At 40.3% G+C, this 14,047-nt stretch overlaps 1 protein-coding gene across 6 annotated transcripts in view; it reads right to left on the bottom strand.

The window, feature by feature from the left end:
- Positions 1–350: 350 nt before the first annotated feature.
- The window catches only part of CCSER2 (coiled-coil serine rich protein 2), a 55,044-nt gene continuing 41,347 nt past the window's right edge, over positions 351–14,047 (bottom strand). For 3 of the 6 annotated variants that reach the window (XM_058187905.1, XM_058187906.1, XM_058187907.1), the window contains one exon: positions 351–5,671. In XM_058187905.1, coding sequence (XP_058043888.1) covers positions 4,904–5,671 — 768 coding nt within the window. In that variant the 3' untranslated portion in view covers positions 351–4,903. The remainder of the gene's footprint in view (positions 5,672–14,047) is intronic. The other 3 variants (XM_058187911.1, XM_058187909.1, XM_058187908.1) reach the window with 1 other exon arrangement.

A 14,047-nucleotide genomic window follows, 5' to 3' on the forward strand; every position in this document is an offset into this window, starting at 1 on the left:
TAAGCTAAGGGGAGAAACAAAAACTGTATGTAGAACAGGGGTGTCAAATCTTGGCAACTTTAAGACCTGTGGACTTCGACTCCCAACAAGGCTCCCTGGGTAATTCTGTGAGTTGAAGTCCACAAGTGTTAAAGTCGCTAAGGTTGGACACAGTTGGTACATAGAAGTCAAGAATCTGACTTCTTGAGAATAAGCTGAATTCCCCTAGATTGGAAGTTTCTCTCATTTTATAGAGCAGTTCCCACTGAGCACACTAGGTGGCAGAAGATCCATTCTAAATACAGGATTCATTTCAAGTTTCTCTTAAGATTGCCCAGCCAAAAACAAGAAAACAGCCAGGTACACACACACACACTTGGAATTAGGAAGTTTATTCACTAAAGCAACACTGAGGAAAGTCTTTACATACAGGCTTTTTAAATTATCTTTACAAGCAGGTTCCAATATACAGCATTTCTCTCTTTTTCTTTTTTTCCTTTCCTTTAGGCAAAAGACTATATCGTAAGAGTATTTTGCAGCCAGTACTGATTTAGACTAACATTGCAGTTAATCCTGATAAATTGTGGTGCTTTTGAGAATTACACAGGCAGTGAGCAGCTTTACCACAGCAGTGATCAACTTTAACTTAAGTTTCTGAAGACCCAGCTAGTCCTCTCTAACCATGATCTCATTTCAACAAGGCACAACTCGCTGACACGATAATCCCACATCCCACAGCCACAGAGACTGAACCAGCCAAAGGCAAGGACAAGTTTAAATCTAGGGGTCTTCAAAGGGCTTGGTCCACTTCAGCTGGACCAGGTCCGTTGTATTTGGAGAACTGCTACCATCAGATGAAGGGCAGAGCAAACGGAATTGTCAGTCTGGTGCCAGGATGCTTCTGGCGGTAGCAGGTTGGTCTACCAAACACAAAAATAATGCCAAAAAAAGAGGGGGGGGGAATCAACTTTAGGATGCTACTGCACCATCGCACAAAAGGCTTCAGGCACGCAAAGAGTGCGGCAAGGAAGCTCTTAGTGACCTCCAAACACAGCATTTGAGACTAAGTCAGTTTGCAAGTCCCTATCACTAGATTCCAAATTCTTGAAATATGCAATGCTCCTTATTTGCACAAGGCAGGTGGTATTTATTGCAGAGTAACTTTTTTTTTTAAAAAACCCACACAATTAAATCAAGCAATTCTAAATGCAAACTTTAGCTTTGGCAAAGGTCTTAGGAATTTTCTCTTTTGAGTTATGGCATGAAGAATGTGGAGCTTCAGAAAGAAGATGCTTTAACAAGACAAAAGCTTTGCAAGACCAGGTTGTGTAGGCATGCAAGCCACCGTTCCACAAATAGTTTGAGATAATGAAGAGACATTTAATGGGCTGAATCTTCCATGGAAAGCTTATGTTTAAAAAAGCTGAAACACGAACATTAATATACACTGAAAAACTATTTCACTACTTCAGCTATGGATCTTTTTAGGCACAACTCCAAGCTCATCTAGTGCAAATCTGTTTTGTTCCATTTCTACTTCATTATACACACTGGAGTGGTTTAAATACCTTAGGAATCATTGCATAATGCAGTAGAATCCAATGGACACAATGCATGTTAGCAAAAAGTAAATATTAGTAAAATGCCAGATTTGTTTTTCCACTTTAAAGAAATCATTAAGGCCACTGGGAATCTGGTTGCCTATCTGGGACTCCTACCAACTTGAATGAGCCTTCAAGTCATACTGCATGCCAACTTTGAAAATAAGAAATGCCTTTCATCTGCTGGACATCCTAAACATACCCGAGAACTTTCTCCAACACAACTGCATTCAAAAAGGTTGGCCCTCTCAATTGTATAAGGGAGACTCACAAACAATGATTAAAAACCCATCAGGTCCCACCTTGGCTTTGCCCAATCAATGCTCAAAATTACAACTCAGGGCAGCTCAGCCAGCCCCCTCTGGGTGAAGGACTTCCATGTTGCCTCAAGACACAGTTTAGATGTTGAACATCAACCTCACAAGCTGCCATCTGCTACGGTCAGCTTGCTTCTCAGAGGCCAGTCTGACAATGGAATCGGAAGCAAAAGGCTACTGTTATCTTTGGAACGTAATTCTCCCAAGTGCTATATTTTCCTGAAGCAAAGAGGCCACCTTCCAAGGGTGACTTCTCATTAAGTGTTTACAGCAGAGGTCTTCAAACATGGCTGCTTTAAGACTTGTGGACTTCAACTCCCAGAATTCTCCAGCCATAGCTGGCTGGAGTTGAACTCCAGGAGTTGAAGTCCGCAAGTCTTAAAGCTGCCAAGTTTGAAGACCTCTGGCTTACAGTAACGCCGGGAACATGAATTTAAAAATGCTAGTTGAAGGCCTCCTAATGTATACTGAAATACTGTATAATGTAGAAGTTCAACCTGATGCAGTCGTGCTTTTATAAGATGGATTACGGTTATTACTTGCCATTGAGAAATGGGACAACCCTCTCTAATGTCTTTCCTCTGTCTAACTCTACAGGTACCCCTTGGTGTTTAGGCATCTTCTGTTGACATGGTACATTCGCATCCCGATAGGGACAAGAAGATGGTGTTATATATGGGGGAAGAACAGCTTGAGTCTGTTCAAGGTGTCAAAAACAGCAAGAAAGTGGTTGATTTATTTTGGGGAGGGGGGAATCCCCTCTGGACTGCCAACGTTTGTGCAACTACATAGGATCCCGTCATATTTATAGTGCTGAAAGGAGGCGGGCCCTTGGGTCCCATTGGATCAGTCAGCTTGCTTGGACAACTGCTCACTTGACAGGCTCCGTCTGCTCCGACATGGTGCCAGACTGGTTAGCCAGGGGTTCAGCCCCAACTACCTGGGCCGATGTGCTTGTCAGCTTGGATTAAATAAGGGGTGATCCACATCGAGGTTCATGGGGCTAATGTTACTAACCCCTGCCCGCTTTAAACACAGCCCTCCTTCAACCGTTATCCCTGATCAAAAAAAAAGGCAACTGAAGCTTAAATCGTGTCTGCCACTTGAAGAAAACAGGGTTTTTCTTTCCTCAAGAAAGCATTTTCCGGCCAACAACATCAAGAATGTTTCACTGCATACCTTCAAGATTTACAAGCAACACAAACACAGCTAAGGGCTCTTGGTCGGTCTTTTGATGATAAACTTAAGTTGGCTGCATATATTTCTTACTTATCCTGCTTAAGAAAACCAAAACTACTTGTCCCTGGCTTAATTTAGCCTATCTGGTGCCTTCCAAATAGACCACGGTTCCCGGCTAGCATATGCACAAGCCAGGTTATTTGAGGACGATTGAAGATTTGGCCCAGAGGTCTTCAAACGTCGCAGTTTTAAGACTTGTGGACTTCAGCAGAGCTGGTTGGAGAATTCTGGGAGTTGAAGTCCACAAGTCTTAAAGCTGCCAAGTCTGAAGACCTCTGATTTAGCCTGACATATTTGGAGGGTGCCAGATTTGGGAAGGTTATTTTGATTTTTTTTAAAGGATGCATTTTTCTATAAGAAATATTCAGCAGAGCTCAAAATCAATGCTGTGGTGTATTTTTCAAGTTTTATTTAACACTTTTAAGTGTTTTTTAAAAATGTCATTTCAAACAAGTGTTCTCAGATTGATACTGGAATAAGATTTCAAGATAATTGAACCACATTTATAACTTTTGTGTCTGTGGCTCTGGTTAACCCTTCCTTCTATTGATGGTCTATCTGACAGAATTTCTCTGTCTCCAGCAACTGTCTATCAACTTTCCCCAAAGATTAAAATGTTTTGTTTCTTTTATGACTTCCCAAGATTTCCCCAATGTGTATGTGTATATAAATGCATTTGGCATTTTAAAAATAGGGTTTAAAAATGTAAGCTTTATTATGAAAAATAATTTCTGAATCCCTACATATATGGCAAAATTTTGTGCAAACATTCCAAATTGGCTTCTTGAGATGTTTAGTTGTAACAGAACTCAATAAATAATGTTACCGTTATATTCAAGCAAGCCTTGAAATGAAAATTTACAAGCAGGCGATCATGGACTCATTATTTCCAGAGTCACATCACATGCCATTTGACAACTGTCGGTATAAACCAAAGTCTGGGATATATATTAAATACTGCTTTTCAGTTACACCATGATAATTGAGTAACACTTATATATTCTACAGCGCTTATCTACAAGGAACGGCTAAGACTTTAAATATAAATATATCCATTTCACCCTGTGAAATTTTGTGGCCACTTGTGAACCATGAATACGGACCCCAAAAACACAGAGAACAATTTGGGATCTTCCTTGCGAAAACATACAACCTCCGTTAAATATTAAATATACATCTTTTACAAAGTTTGGGGTTATAAAGAGACAATTTGCATAGGCCTCTTGAGAGACAGACTTATGGCTGAAGAGTAACGTGAAAGGAAGAAAACAACCACAACAAAAGAGATCACCAGTATCCTTTGTCCATCACTTTCTAATTAATTCCCAGAACCGGAAGGTAGCCTCAGTCATCTATTCTTCAGGGAGACATCTAAAGCAGGGACCTCCAACCTTGGCAACTTTTAAGACTTGTGGACTTCAACTGCCAGAGGTGGTTGAGGAATTCTGGGAGTTGAAGTCCACAAGCCTAAAAGTTGCCAAGGTTGGAGAGCCCTGATCTAAAGGATACAATTTCCGTCAGCAACTTCCCTGGTCAGAGACCATTGGTGCCATCAGGAGAAGTCACAGGCTCGTGCAGATCGAGGCTTGAAGAAACAATGCACTTTTTTAAAGAGGGTAAAACTGAGACTAGAAGAAGCAGCATCAGATGATGTGCATCGTTTGGTGCCTTCCAGGCTCTCACTGGGGCCTCCTGGCCAGGAAAAGGACGGCCAAGCAGCATCATGGGACAGGACAACGGCAATGACATGGGAGAGTCCCACTTGGGCTACGTCTTTGGTTTAGGGAGTCGGGAGTGACGGTACAAAGTCAGGCCCTCTCCGGGGCGAGGGGCTGGATCTCGGTTCTGTGGGGCGTCTTTTGCTGGCGTCAGGAGCTTTGAAGGGCCAGCCTGAAATCTCTGCTGCTCAGGAGCTAAGATGGTTTGGGGGGTTGTCCTCTGCTTGGGGCGGAAGGAAATGGCCGGAGGGCGAAGTTTGGAGGCCCTCTGGGTCCTGCTGTTTGGAAGGGAGAGGTTGGACACTGACTGGGGTTGTGCCTGGCCGCTCAGTGGAGGCACAAGGGAGTCTCTCGAAGAGGTTGCTGGAGGAGGCACTGGCACGGTCTGCTTTGGGGCTCGGAGAGCTCTTGACATCTTTGGTGGTGAAGCCTGGTTTGGCCTGGAGCTGTGACTTTTTAGAGCTGGTCTGGCCTGCCCGTCCTGTGCACTCAACTGGGCCGAGGGGGCAAGGGGCTGCGAGGCATTCAATTTCCGACCAGCTACGTCTTTCGCTTTTTCTCTGACCGTTTCGTTCTTGATGGAATGTGCGTTCGCCAGGGAGTTGTCTTCGTTCCGCTGTGTGTTTAAAGTGCTTGGTTCACGTCTGCTGTCAGTGCCGGAGCCGAGGGCAGCATGGTCGTCTTTGTGGCCAACGTATTCCAGTTGGTCCTGAGGAGGGGGCTCACTGTGAGCCACGGTGGGTGATGCTTTTGCTAGTTTTCCCTGGCTGAGGTCTGCGGAACGGGGAAGGTGGCTGGAAGGCTGTAGTACTTGAGGCTATAGAGGAAACATTACATGCCAATGGATTAGAAAAAGAAAGAATGGGAATCTTACTGGTATCTGCTTAAAAATTAACTTCTGTGTTTAAAGCTAATGAGCAAAGGGCAAAGGAACCAACGTTTTCCATGCCTGTGCAAGGACACCAAAGCAATAAGCTATTGCAGTCAAAATTCATGATTATATTTAGGTCTATATGTAATCAACACAATTCCAACACCCAACTGAACTCTTATTATTGTTCCTTATTCACCTGTATTTTTGCCTTCTAGCCCAGAGGTCATTCAAGGGGACTAATGCTAAAACATGCAATTATATCTGCTAAAAACAGTTAAAAATCAACTAGTCTTCAAACTAGAAATGGATGGGTAAAAAGGAGGAACTGGACTCTTTTCCTAAATGCAGTTTAAAGACTTTTCCTGAGGTGACAGCTGAAGGCAACTCCCAAGGCAATTATCCTTCATAGTTGGGGACCAATGCAGCAACTGTACCAGTAAACATGTGTCACAAAAGGAGGCCATTGTTTTCATTTGACAAGGTCTTTACTGGTTCAGATGAATTGGGCAACCCCTCCAAATATTTCATCCATTACCACAGGGATCTCCAACCTTGGCAACTTTAAGACTTGTGGACTCAGAATTCCCCAGCCAGCCATGCTTGAAGTTTAAAGTCTTAAAAGTTACCAAGGTTGGAGATCCCTACATTAGAGCGGAAAAACCGGCCTATTCCTATTGTTTTGTCACAATAGCAGACGTAACTGTGTCACAATTAAATGCTGTATAAGCAAATTTAACCAGATGAGCACTGTCTTCCCAAGATCCATTGACTAAAGCTTATTATTTGCAAGGGTATGTTGATTAATTAGATTAATTTGACTTTGAAATCTCCATAATTCCAAAGTCTTTGGGTTCTTCAGCTGTTAATAAATGGAACGCTTAGCTAGAAGGTTATCTAGGCTGGGTTAAAAAGCAATGTTTTAATGCACAGTATGCAACCTGGGATTACTACAGTAGTTCTGTTTCATGATCATTATCTCTCAGAAATGAGAATAAATGTAAGGAAAAATTCCATAACATGGTGAATGAGTAAATAGGGTACAGGCCTGAGAAAGATCTCTGCGTCAGATCTCTTTGTTATCACAAGACAAAACAGACAGTAAGATACATTTACGTTTATTTATTTATTTATTTTATTTATTTATTATTTACGTTCCCTGTATTTTTGTCTCATTTTAGCACCGTGCATCCTGAGTTAATTAACGTGGCCAGATTTTAACAGATATACTTTACTGTTTTCTATACACTATGTACCCACCTGCATAGATGTGACTGTTAGAAGACATGCAACTGTTGCAGATGGCAAATACAGACCAGAGTGATTTGTAGACAGAAAACATACAACACATAAAACACAAACTGCCCTCAACATACAACAATCCCACACAATCCCTCTACTTATATCAATGCCTGGAGGCTTTGGGGTTGTTGGTTTTTTTACTAATGTAAAAAGGGCTCTCTTCCATTTCAGGATTTTAAGTTACCCAATGGAGGATAATAAAGTGATAACACTTTATTTGATTTGATTACAGCAAACCTCAATTTATCAAAAATTCCCAAGAAGAAAATACATTAAAATGCTGCAACATAAATGTTATTTATACGTTGAAAAACAAAACAAAACAAAAAACTGTAATATATGCCTCATTACTCATGGTCTTACACAAATATGTGAGTTAGATCCACAGATACTGTTCTGTTCCTAAAGAGTCACTAAACGCAACTAAAATGAAACTGAACTAGTTATTAGTGTACAAGGGACACGGTGGCTTAGTGGGTAAGACGTTGAGCTTGTCGATAGAAAGGTTGGCAGTTCAGCAGTTCAAATCCCTAGTGCCACGTAATGGGGTGAGCTCCCGTTACTTGTCCGAGCTTCTGCCAACCTAGCAGTTTGAAAGCACGTAAAGAATGCAAGTAGAAAAATAGGGACCACCTTTGGTGGGAAGGTAACAGCGTTCCGTGCGCCTTTGCGTTGAGTCATGCCGGCCACATGACCACGGAGACGTCTTCGGACAGCACTCTTTGAAACCGAGATGAGCACCGCCCCCTAGAGTTGGGAACAACTAGCACATATGTGCGAGGGGAACCTTTACCTTAGTTATTACTGTAAGGTGACCTCAGATCTAAGGAATTCTAAGCCTCAAAAAGGTTAGAGCTGACTTTTGCCTAGTAAAATCTAATTTTGGGAGGAGAGGTCAGATGCAAAATTTTAACAGATCCAACATCAAGTGCAATAATTTAAATACAAGTTGTTAAATTAAGCAGCCTTCATTTCTAAATAAAAATGGGACAGGTTTACACTCAGTTTCACAGATTGTTCAAATAAAAATCTAGTTAGAATTTTTCTCCTCTCTCTTCTACTTGATCTACAAAACATTTCTCCTTAAATTTATCTTGGAGGGAGAATTAAATAAGGAAAAAAACCATAACGAGATCATAACCAACTTTCTCCTAATGGGTAGTGTGTCTAATCAGGTTGGCGACAGGACAGCAGAGGAAAAGAAGGAAGGAAATAGATAAAAGGGCGTGTATAAGGAGGGGTAACCCTAGTTATCTCCCACTCACCCAGTTCTGAAAGCAATGGGGGGAAAAAACAGAAAATATAGGCTCAGTTTTTCCAACTCGTCCTTGATTAAATCACTGTTTTCTACTTCTCTAGCAACTGAAAGAAGTTACTGCAAGTTTACAGAGAGAAGAAAAGGAAATCTTGCTTTCTGGGTATGGTGGAAAATCTGTTTTTCAACTCCCGTCTGGTTAAAGAAATCTCGTTTTGTGCCAGGAAGGAACAAACCTGCTTCAGCAAATCCTTGCTGCCCAACTGGTCAAATTACTGTCCCAAATGCAGAAACGTGCACCTTCTTCTTGTGACTGCAGAATCCCCAAACACTATTTTAATCCAGTGATTAAATTCACAACCCTGGTCAAAAATAGCCAGGGAACATACAGATCCTCCTGGTTTTTTGAAGGCAAGAACTGTCAATTCAGATAATGGCAAGACGGTTGTGTTAACACTTGAACTATCCTCTGCATCTCCTTATTTAAAGCTTCAGTCTTCTACTCTAACTCAACTGGGAATGGTCTGCTTGGGCAGGGAGAGCAGCTCCCAGAATTCCACTGGCTGGGAAAAGAAAGGAAGGATTGCTCTAATGTGTTGCTCGGATCCGTCATGTCTATGGAGATTCTCAATCACCCAGATCATGGTTGTCCTAAAGGTGCTTTATCCAAAAGGCAACTGGACTTCCTTGGGGTTGTTATTTTTTTTTCTTTGAAAACATTTTGCTTTTCATCCAAGAAGCTTCTTCAGTTCTAATTTCAGTTAGAACTGAAGAAGTTACTGCAAGTTTACAGAGAGAAGAAAAGGAAATCTTGCTTTCTGGGTATGGTGGAAAATCTGTTTTTCAACTCCCGTCTGGTTAAAGAAATCTCGTTTTGTGCCAGGAAGGAACAAACCTGCTTCAGCAAATCCTTGCTGCCCAACTGGTCAAATTACTGTCCCAAATGCAGAAACGTGCACCTTCTTCTTGTGACTGCAGAATCCCCAAACACTATTTTAATCCAGTGATTAAATTCACAACCCTGGTCAAAAATAGCCAGGGAACATACAGATCCTCCTGGTTTGTTGAAGGCAAGAACTGTCAATTCAGATAATGGCAAGACGGTTGTGTTAACACTTGAACTATCCTCTGCATCTCCTTATTTAAAGCTTCAGTCTTCTACTCTAACTCAACTGGGAATGGTCTGCTTGGGCAGGGAGAGCAGCTCCCAGAATTCCACTGGCTGGGAAAAGAAATGAAGGATTGCTCTAATGTGTTGCTCGGATCCGTCATGTCTATGGAGATTCTCAATCACCCAGATCATGGTTGTCCTAAAGGTGCTTTATCCAAAAGGCAACTGGACTTCCTTGGGGTGGTTATTTTTTTTTCTTTGAAAACATTTTGCTTTTCATCCAAGAAGCTTCTTCAGTTCTAATTTCAGTTAGAACTGAAGAAGCTTCTTGGATGAGAAGTGAAATGTTAAAAAAAACACCACAAGACAGTCCAGTTTGGAAAAAGCATCTTGGGGACTTGTAGACTTTATTACACAAGAATTCAAGTCTGTAGAACAGACCTTCTTTTCATAGTCATGGTCTTGACTAAAAGCCTTTAATTTAAATAATTAGCAAGATAGCTTTTCTTACAATTAAACTGGCTATCTAGCCCCTGTCAAAATTTGATGGCTTGAAAACAGCAAACTGGTTTTGGTTTGGCCCAAAAGTGGTGAAATGGTTGGAAGATGCTGATTGACAATTTATCACATTAGGGAATGTGTCTGTTTTTCTATCATACTTGTTGTTGCCTTCTGAAGTTAAGTGGCCATTGTATGAATAGGAATAAATCCCATTCAGGGCAATTCCTGAGAAACCAGACATGAGTCTTTATTCAGATCACAAAAGTATTCTAAAAGCAGCCAAAAATATACAGTAGTGGCCAAAATTGTGGAAACCTTTTGGGAAACGTGTATTTTTGAGGTTTGATGGCTAATAACACCATTTTTGGGAAGTTTCAGGATAATTATATTCCCCTGCTTGAATGGCCTGGGAATAGCCCAAACCTTAAGCCAATTGAAAATCTATGGAGCCGACTAAAGAAACTTCTAAGTCAGAAGCAACCCAGCAATAAAACCCACTTAATAGAAGCAATCCTTCAATCTTGGTTTCACATTATAACAGCTGCAGAACTAAAAGACTTGGTTCACTCCATGGGAAGACATTGTAAGGCCGTAATTCATGCTAAAGGTTACTCAACTAAGTATTAACTGACATGGTGATAATTTTTGTGTATCTTATTTTTTCTACGTGTTTCACTTTTCTTCTTTATACTGTAACTGCTATTCTAATAGCAAATCCTTCATAAAAGTTATTGCATTACATTCTTGATTAAATTATATTTCCATTGATGTATAATTTTATGATACTACTCCAAAAAAGTGGTGTTATTAGCCATCAAATCTTAAAAATACACTTTTCCCAAAAGATTTCCACAATTTTGGCCACTACTGTGTGTGTGTGTGTGTGTGTGTGTGTATGCACACACACACACACACACACTGTGTATTTATATCCTCGACTTAGAACAGTTCATTTAGTGACCGTTCAAAGTTAAAAAAGCACTGAAAAAAGGATTGATGGCCATTCTTTAGAGTTGTGGTCTTTGAAGCATCCCCATGATCATGTGATCAAAATTCAGACGCTTGGCAACTGGTTCATACTTATGATGGTTGCTGTGTCTCAGGGTCACGTGATTCCCCCCTTTGTGACCTTCTGACAAGCAAAGTCAACGGGGAAGCCAGATCCAGTTAACAACCAGGTTACTAATTTATTAACTGTGGTGGTTCACTTAACAACCGTGGCAAGAAAAGTTGTAAATTAGGGCAAAACTCGCTTAACAAATGTCTCACTTAACAACAGAAATGCTGGGCTCAATTGGGGTCGTAAGTCAAGGACTACCTGTATATATAAAAATAGCAATTGCTCATTTGGGATCTTTTGACTGTTTTGCATATCTCTGACAATGTTAGTGAGCCTCATGTAGATCTATTTAATAGAGGTGGTCCTTGGATTATGACCACTTGTTCAACATCCATACAAATTTATGATGATGCTAAATGAGTGTTACTTGTGACTGGTCCTTGGAGTTCTGGCCATTGCAGCATGCCTGCAGTCACATGATCACAGTATCTGATATTCCCTGCCAGCTTCCCACAATCAAGATCGATGGAGAGGCTGCAAAAAGTCAGGTCCCTGCTTAATGACAGCAACCAGAGGCTGCCAGAACTGCTGTTGCTAAGTGTCGTTGTCATGTGACACTGCACTTTACAATTGTATTGTTTCATTATGGCAATTCCAGTCCCAATTGCTACTGTAACTCAAGGACTACCTATATATCAATGGAGTGTGAGCTAAGAGTTACTAGCAAAAATTGTGACTTGTTTCATGTGTTAAAAAATAAAGTTGTCCAACATCTGAGGTGATGATCGATTGATACGTAGGAAGAATTTTATGGAGGGAGTTCAACAATTTGAGAGATGCACGACCAGAACTGCTTAGTTAAGAGAATGAGTCTCTTTCCCAACAAAATTGTATTTGTCAGAATCAAGCATGTAGTCCAGGCCTTCTGCTTTGTAGCAGGGAGACAATCCCAGGCTTCTTTTAATGTAAAGATGAAAGGAAACACAAGTGACCTATTTGGAGCACTGGAATATTCCAAGAGTTACTGTAATTTAAAATTCAACTTAGGTGCAGCCAAAGAAGCTATATATCATTTTAAAAAAAGAGTTTACTGATAGCATCTTTGGGAACATTTGTTACTGACACTGGGAAAAAACAGGTTTTCTCATATCCATCTGTCTTGAGATGAACTATTATTTCTTTAAAAAAGCGTACACAGAGAAGCATGGTCATATCCTGTGATGAGTGCTTCCACATTTAAGATGCTCCATAACCAAAAATTTATGAACAAACAGATAAACACTTAAACACCTTAACTTGGGAACTACTTCAAAACTTGTGTAAGTTCACATATAGTGGAGTGTACATTCGTCTGTGTGTTCAAAACACATGAGCTTAAAATGTGATTTAAGCTTCTCAATGATAAGATAAACTCAGAAGGAATTTGGTGGCATTGTTTCTGATTAATAAATGGTTATTCAAAGACCTTTGAATGAAATTGGTAAATTGGACAATATGCCATTAGAATTCTTTTGAATTTGGCAATATGGGTATGGTAATACACTAACAACAGCTCTCGTCCTAAAATGGTTTCAATTTCATTAAAAACTATAGAGCAGTCTTTTCCTTTTCCTATTTACGCAGTGAAATTAACAAGACAAGAGCATGCACAAGTGTGATCGGCATGCACCATGCAGAAAGCAAGTACAACGGTGAAGACACAAAAGGAGAGGTCGGGAAAAAAATCTAAAGTTGTACTGTACCACGCTTTATCACAGAAGTAATGGACTAACTCCTCAATTCCTTGTCAATAGCACAATAGGAAGCAGAGACAAAAAGAAAAAGAAAAAAAGAAAAGACAAGGACAATGATATCAGAGGGCCAAGACACAGTAATGAGCCACTGACATGATTAAGAACATCCTCTTTACACATTGTGATAGCCACAATGCAGATTCCCCCAATGTCAAAAAGGCAAACGAAGGGCATCTTTTAAATGCAACCATACCTACTCACCTTTATCCAGATCTCAGAATGCAACTACATCCGGTCATCCAATGGATCCTGCCCTCACATCTTGCTCTCAGGGGTCATCACATAATTTTATTATGTCCACCAGATCACAAAGTGTCAATGTGTTATCCTACATATCCATATCCGTTTGTCTTTTTCCACTTAAGACAGAATATTTCTGTGCTTCATAATTTTCTAAAGTGTAAGCATTTCGCTCGGCTTCAAATTCTTTGGATAACTTCCTAATTTCTTGAGCTAAACATCTGCTATGCTATAGATATTCTTGAACTACAACACCTCCATCAGCCTCAGACAAAATGGACAATAGGGGGGAGGAGGGGTGGATTTTGTAATTCCTACTCTGCCTTTAAAGTTATGCAAGTTGAAAAGTTGCTTAATGGATAAGCTCTCTCAGCAACCGTTACATACAAGAAGCTAAAAATCTCTAATGTTGTAAGTTCTCATGATGCTCTATTTTATTGGAATCAATTTTGCATGGAAGCGCTGTTCTTCCTGATAAATTTTAGTAATATTCACAAAAAATACAGCTGATAAAATTAGGACCTCCGAGATAAGGGCCTCAAAGCATCAATTGGCCCATAGATGCCTCTTTAGCACTGGTTCAATCTCTCTTTTCCAAATTTTTAAAAACATTTTAAGAATTCCTTTTTTAATAGAAATATTGCAAACTTCCGCTTACTGTTTTTAAGAAATAAAATTTAAATGGTGGGAAACTCCTTGAAATAAGGTGATAGGGAATTTTGTTGTCTTCCTTTTCTCTCTGGTGATCCTGTCACTGGATATATTTTTTTCTCTTAAAACACACCACTGGAATTCTGGAAGGCCATCTTAGCTTCAATTCTTGGCTTTCTAAAATTTCCCAAAATAGACCCCCCCCCCAACAACAACAAGCCAATAAGGCCAGTGGCAAAAGATGCTGTTTTTACACAAGCAAAAAGCCAATTCCCCATTCCTAATCAAAGGACAGTCCTCAGTTTAAATTCTGTTTCTAATTAAGTAAACATCAAGAATATTACTATGTCACCTGAAAGAAAAACAGAATCTAGAAGGCTGAGTGGCCTAAACATTAAGTGCACGGTTA

Source organism: Ahaetulla prasina, chromosome 6, assembly GCF_028640845.1.
Source record: "Ahaetulla prasina isolate Xishuangbanna chromosome 6, ASM2864084v1, whole genome shotgun sequence".
NCBI lineage: Eukaryota > Metazoa > Chordata > Lepidosauria > Squamata > Colubridae > Ahaetulla > Ahaetulla prasina.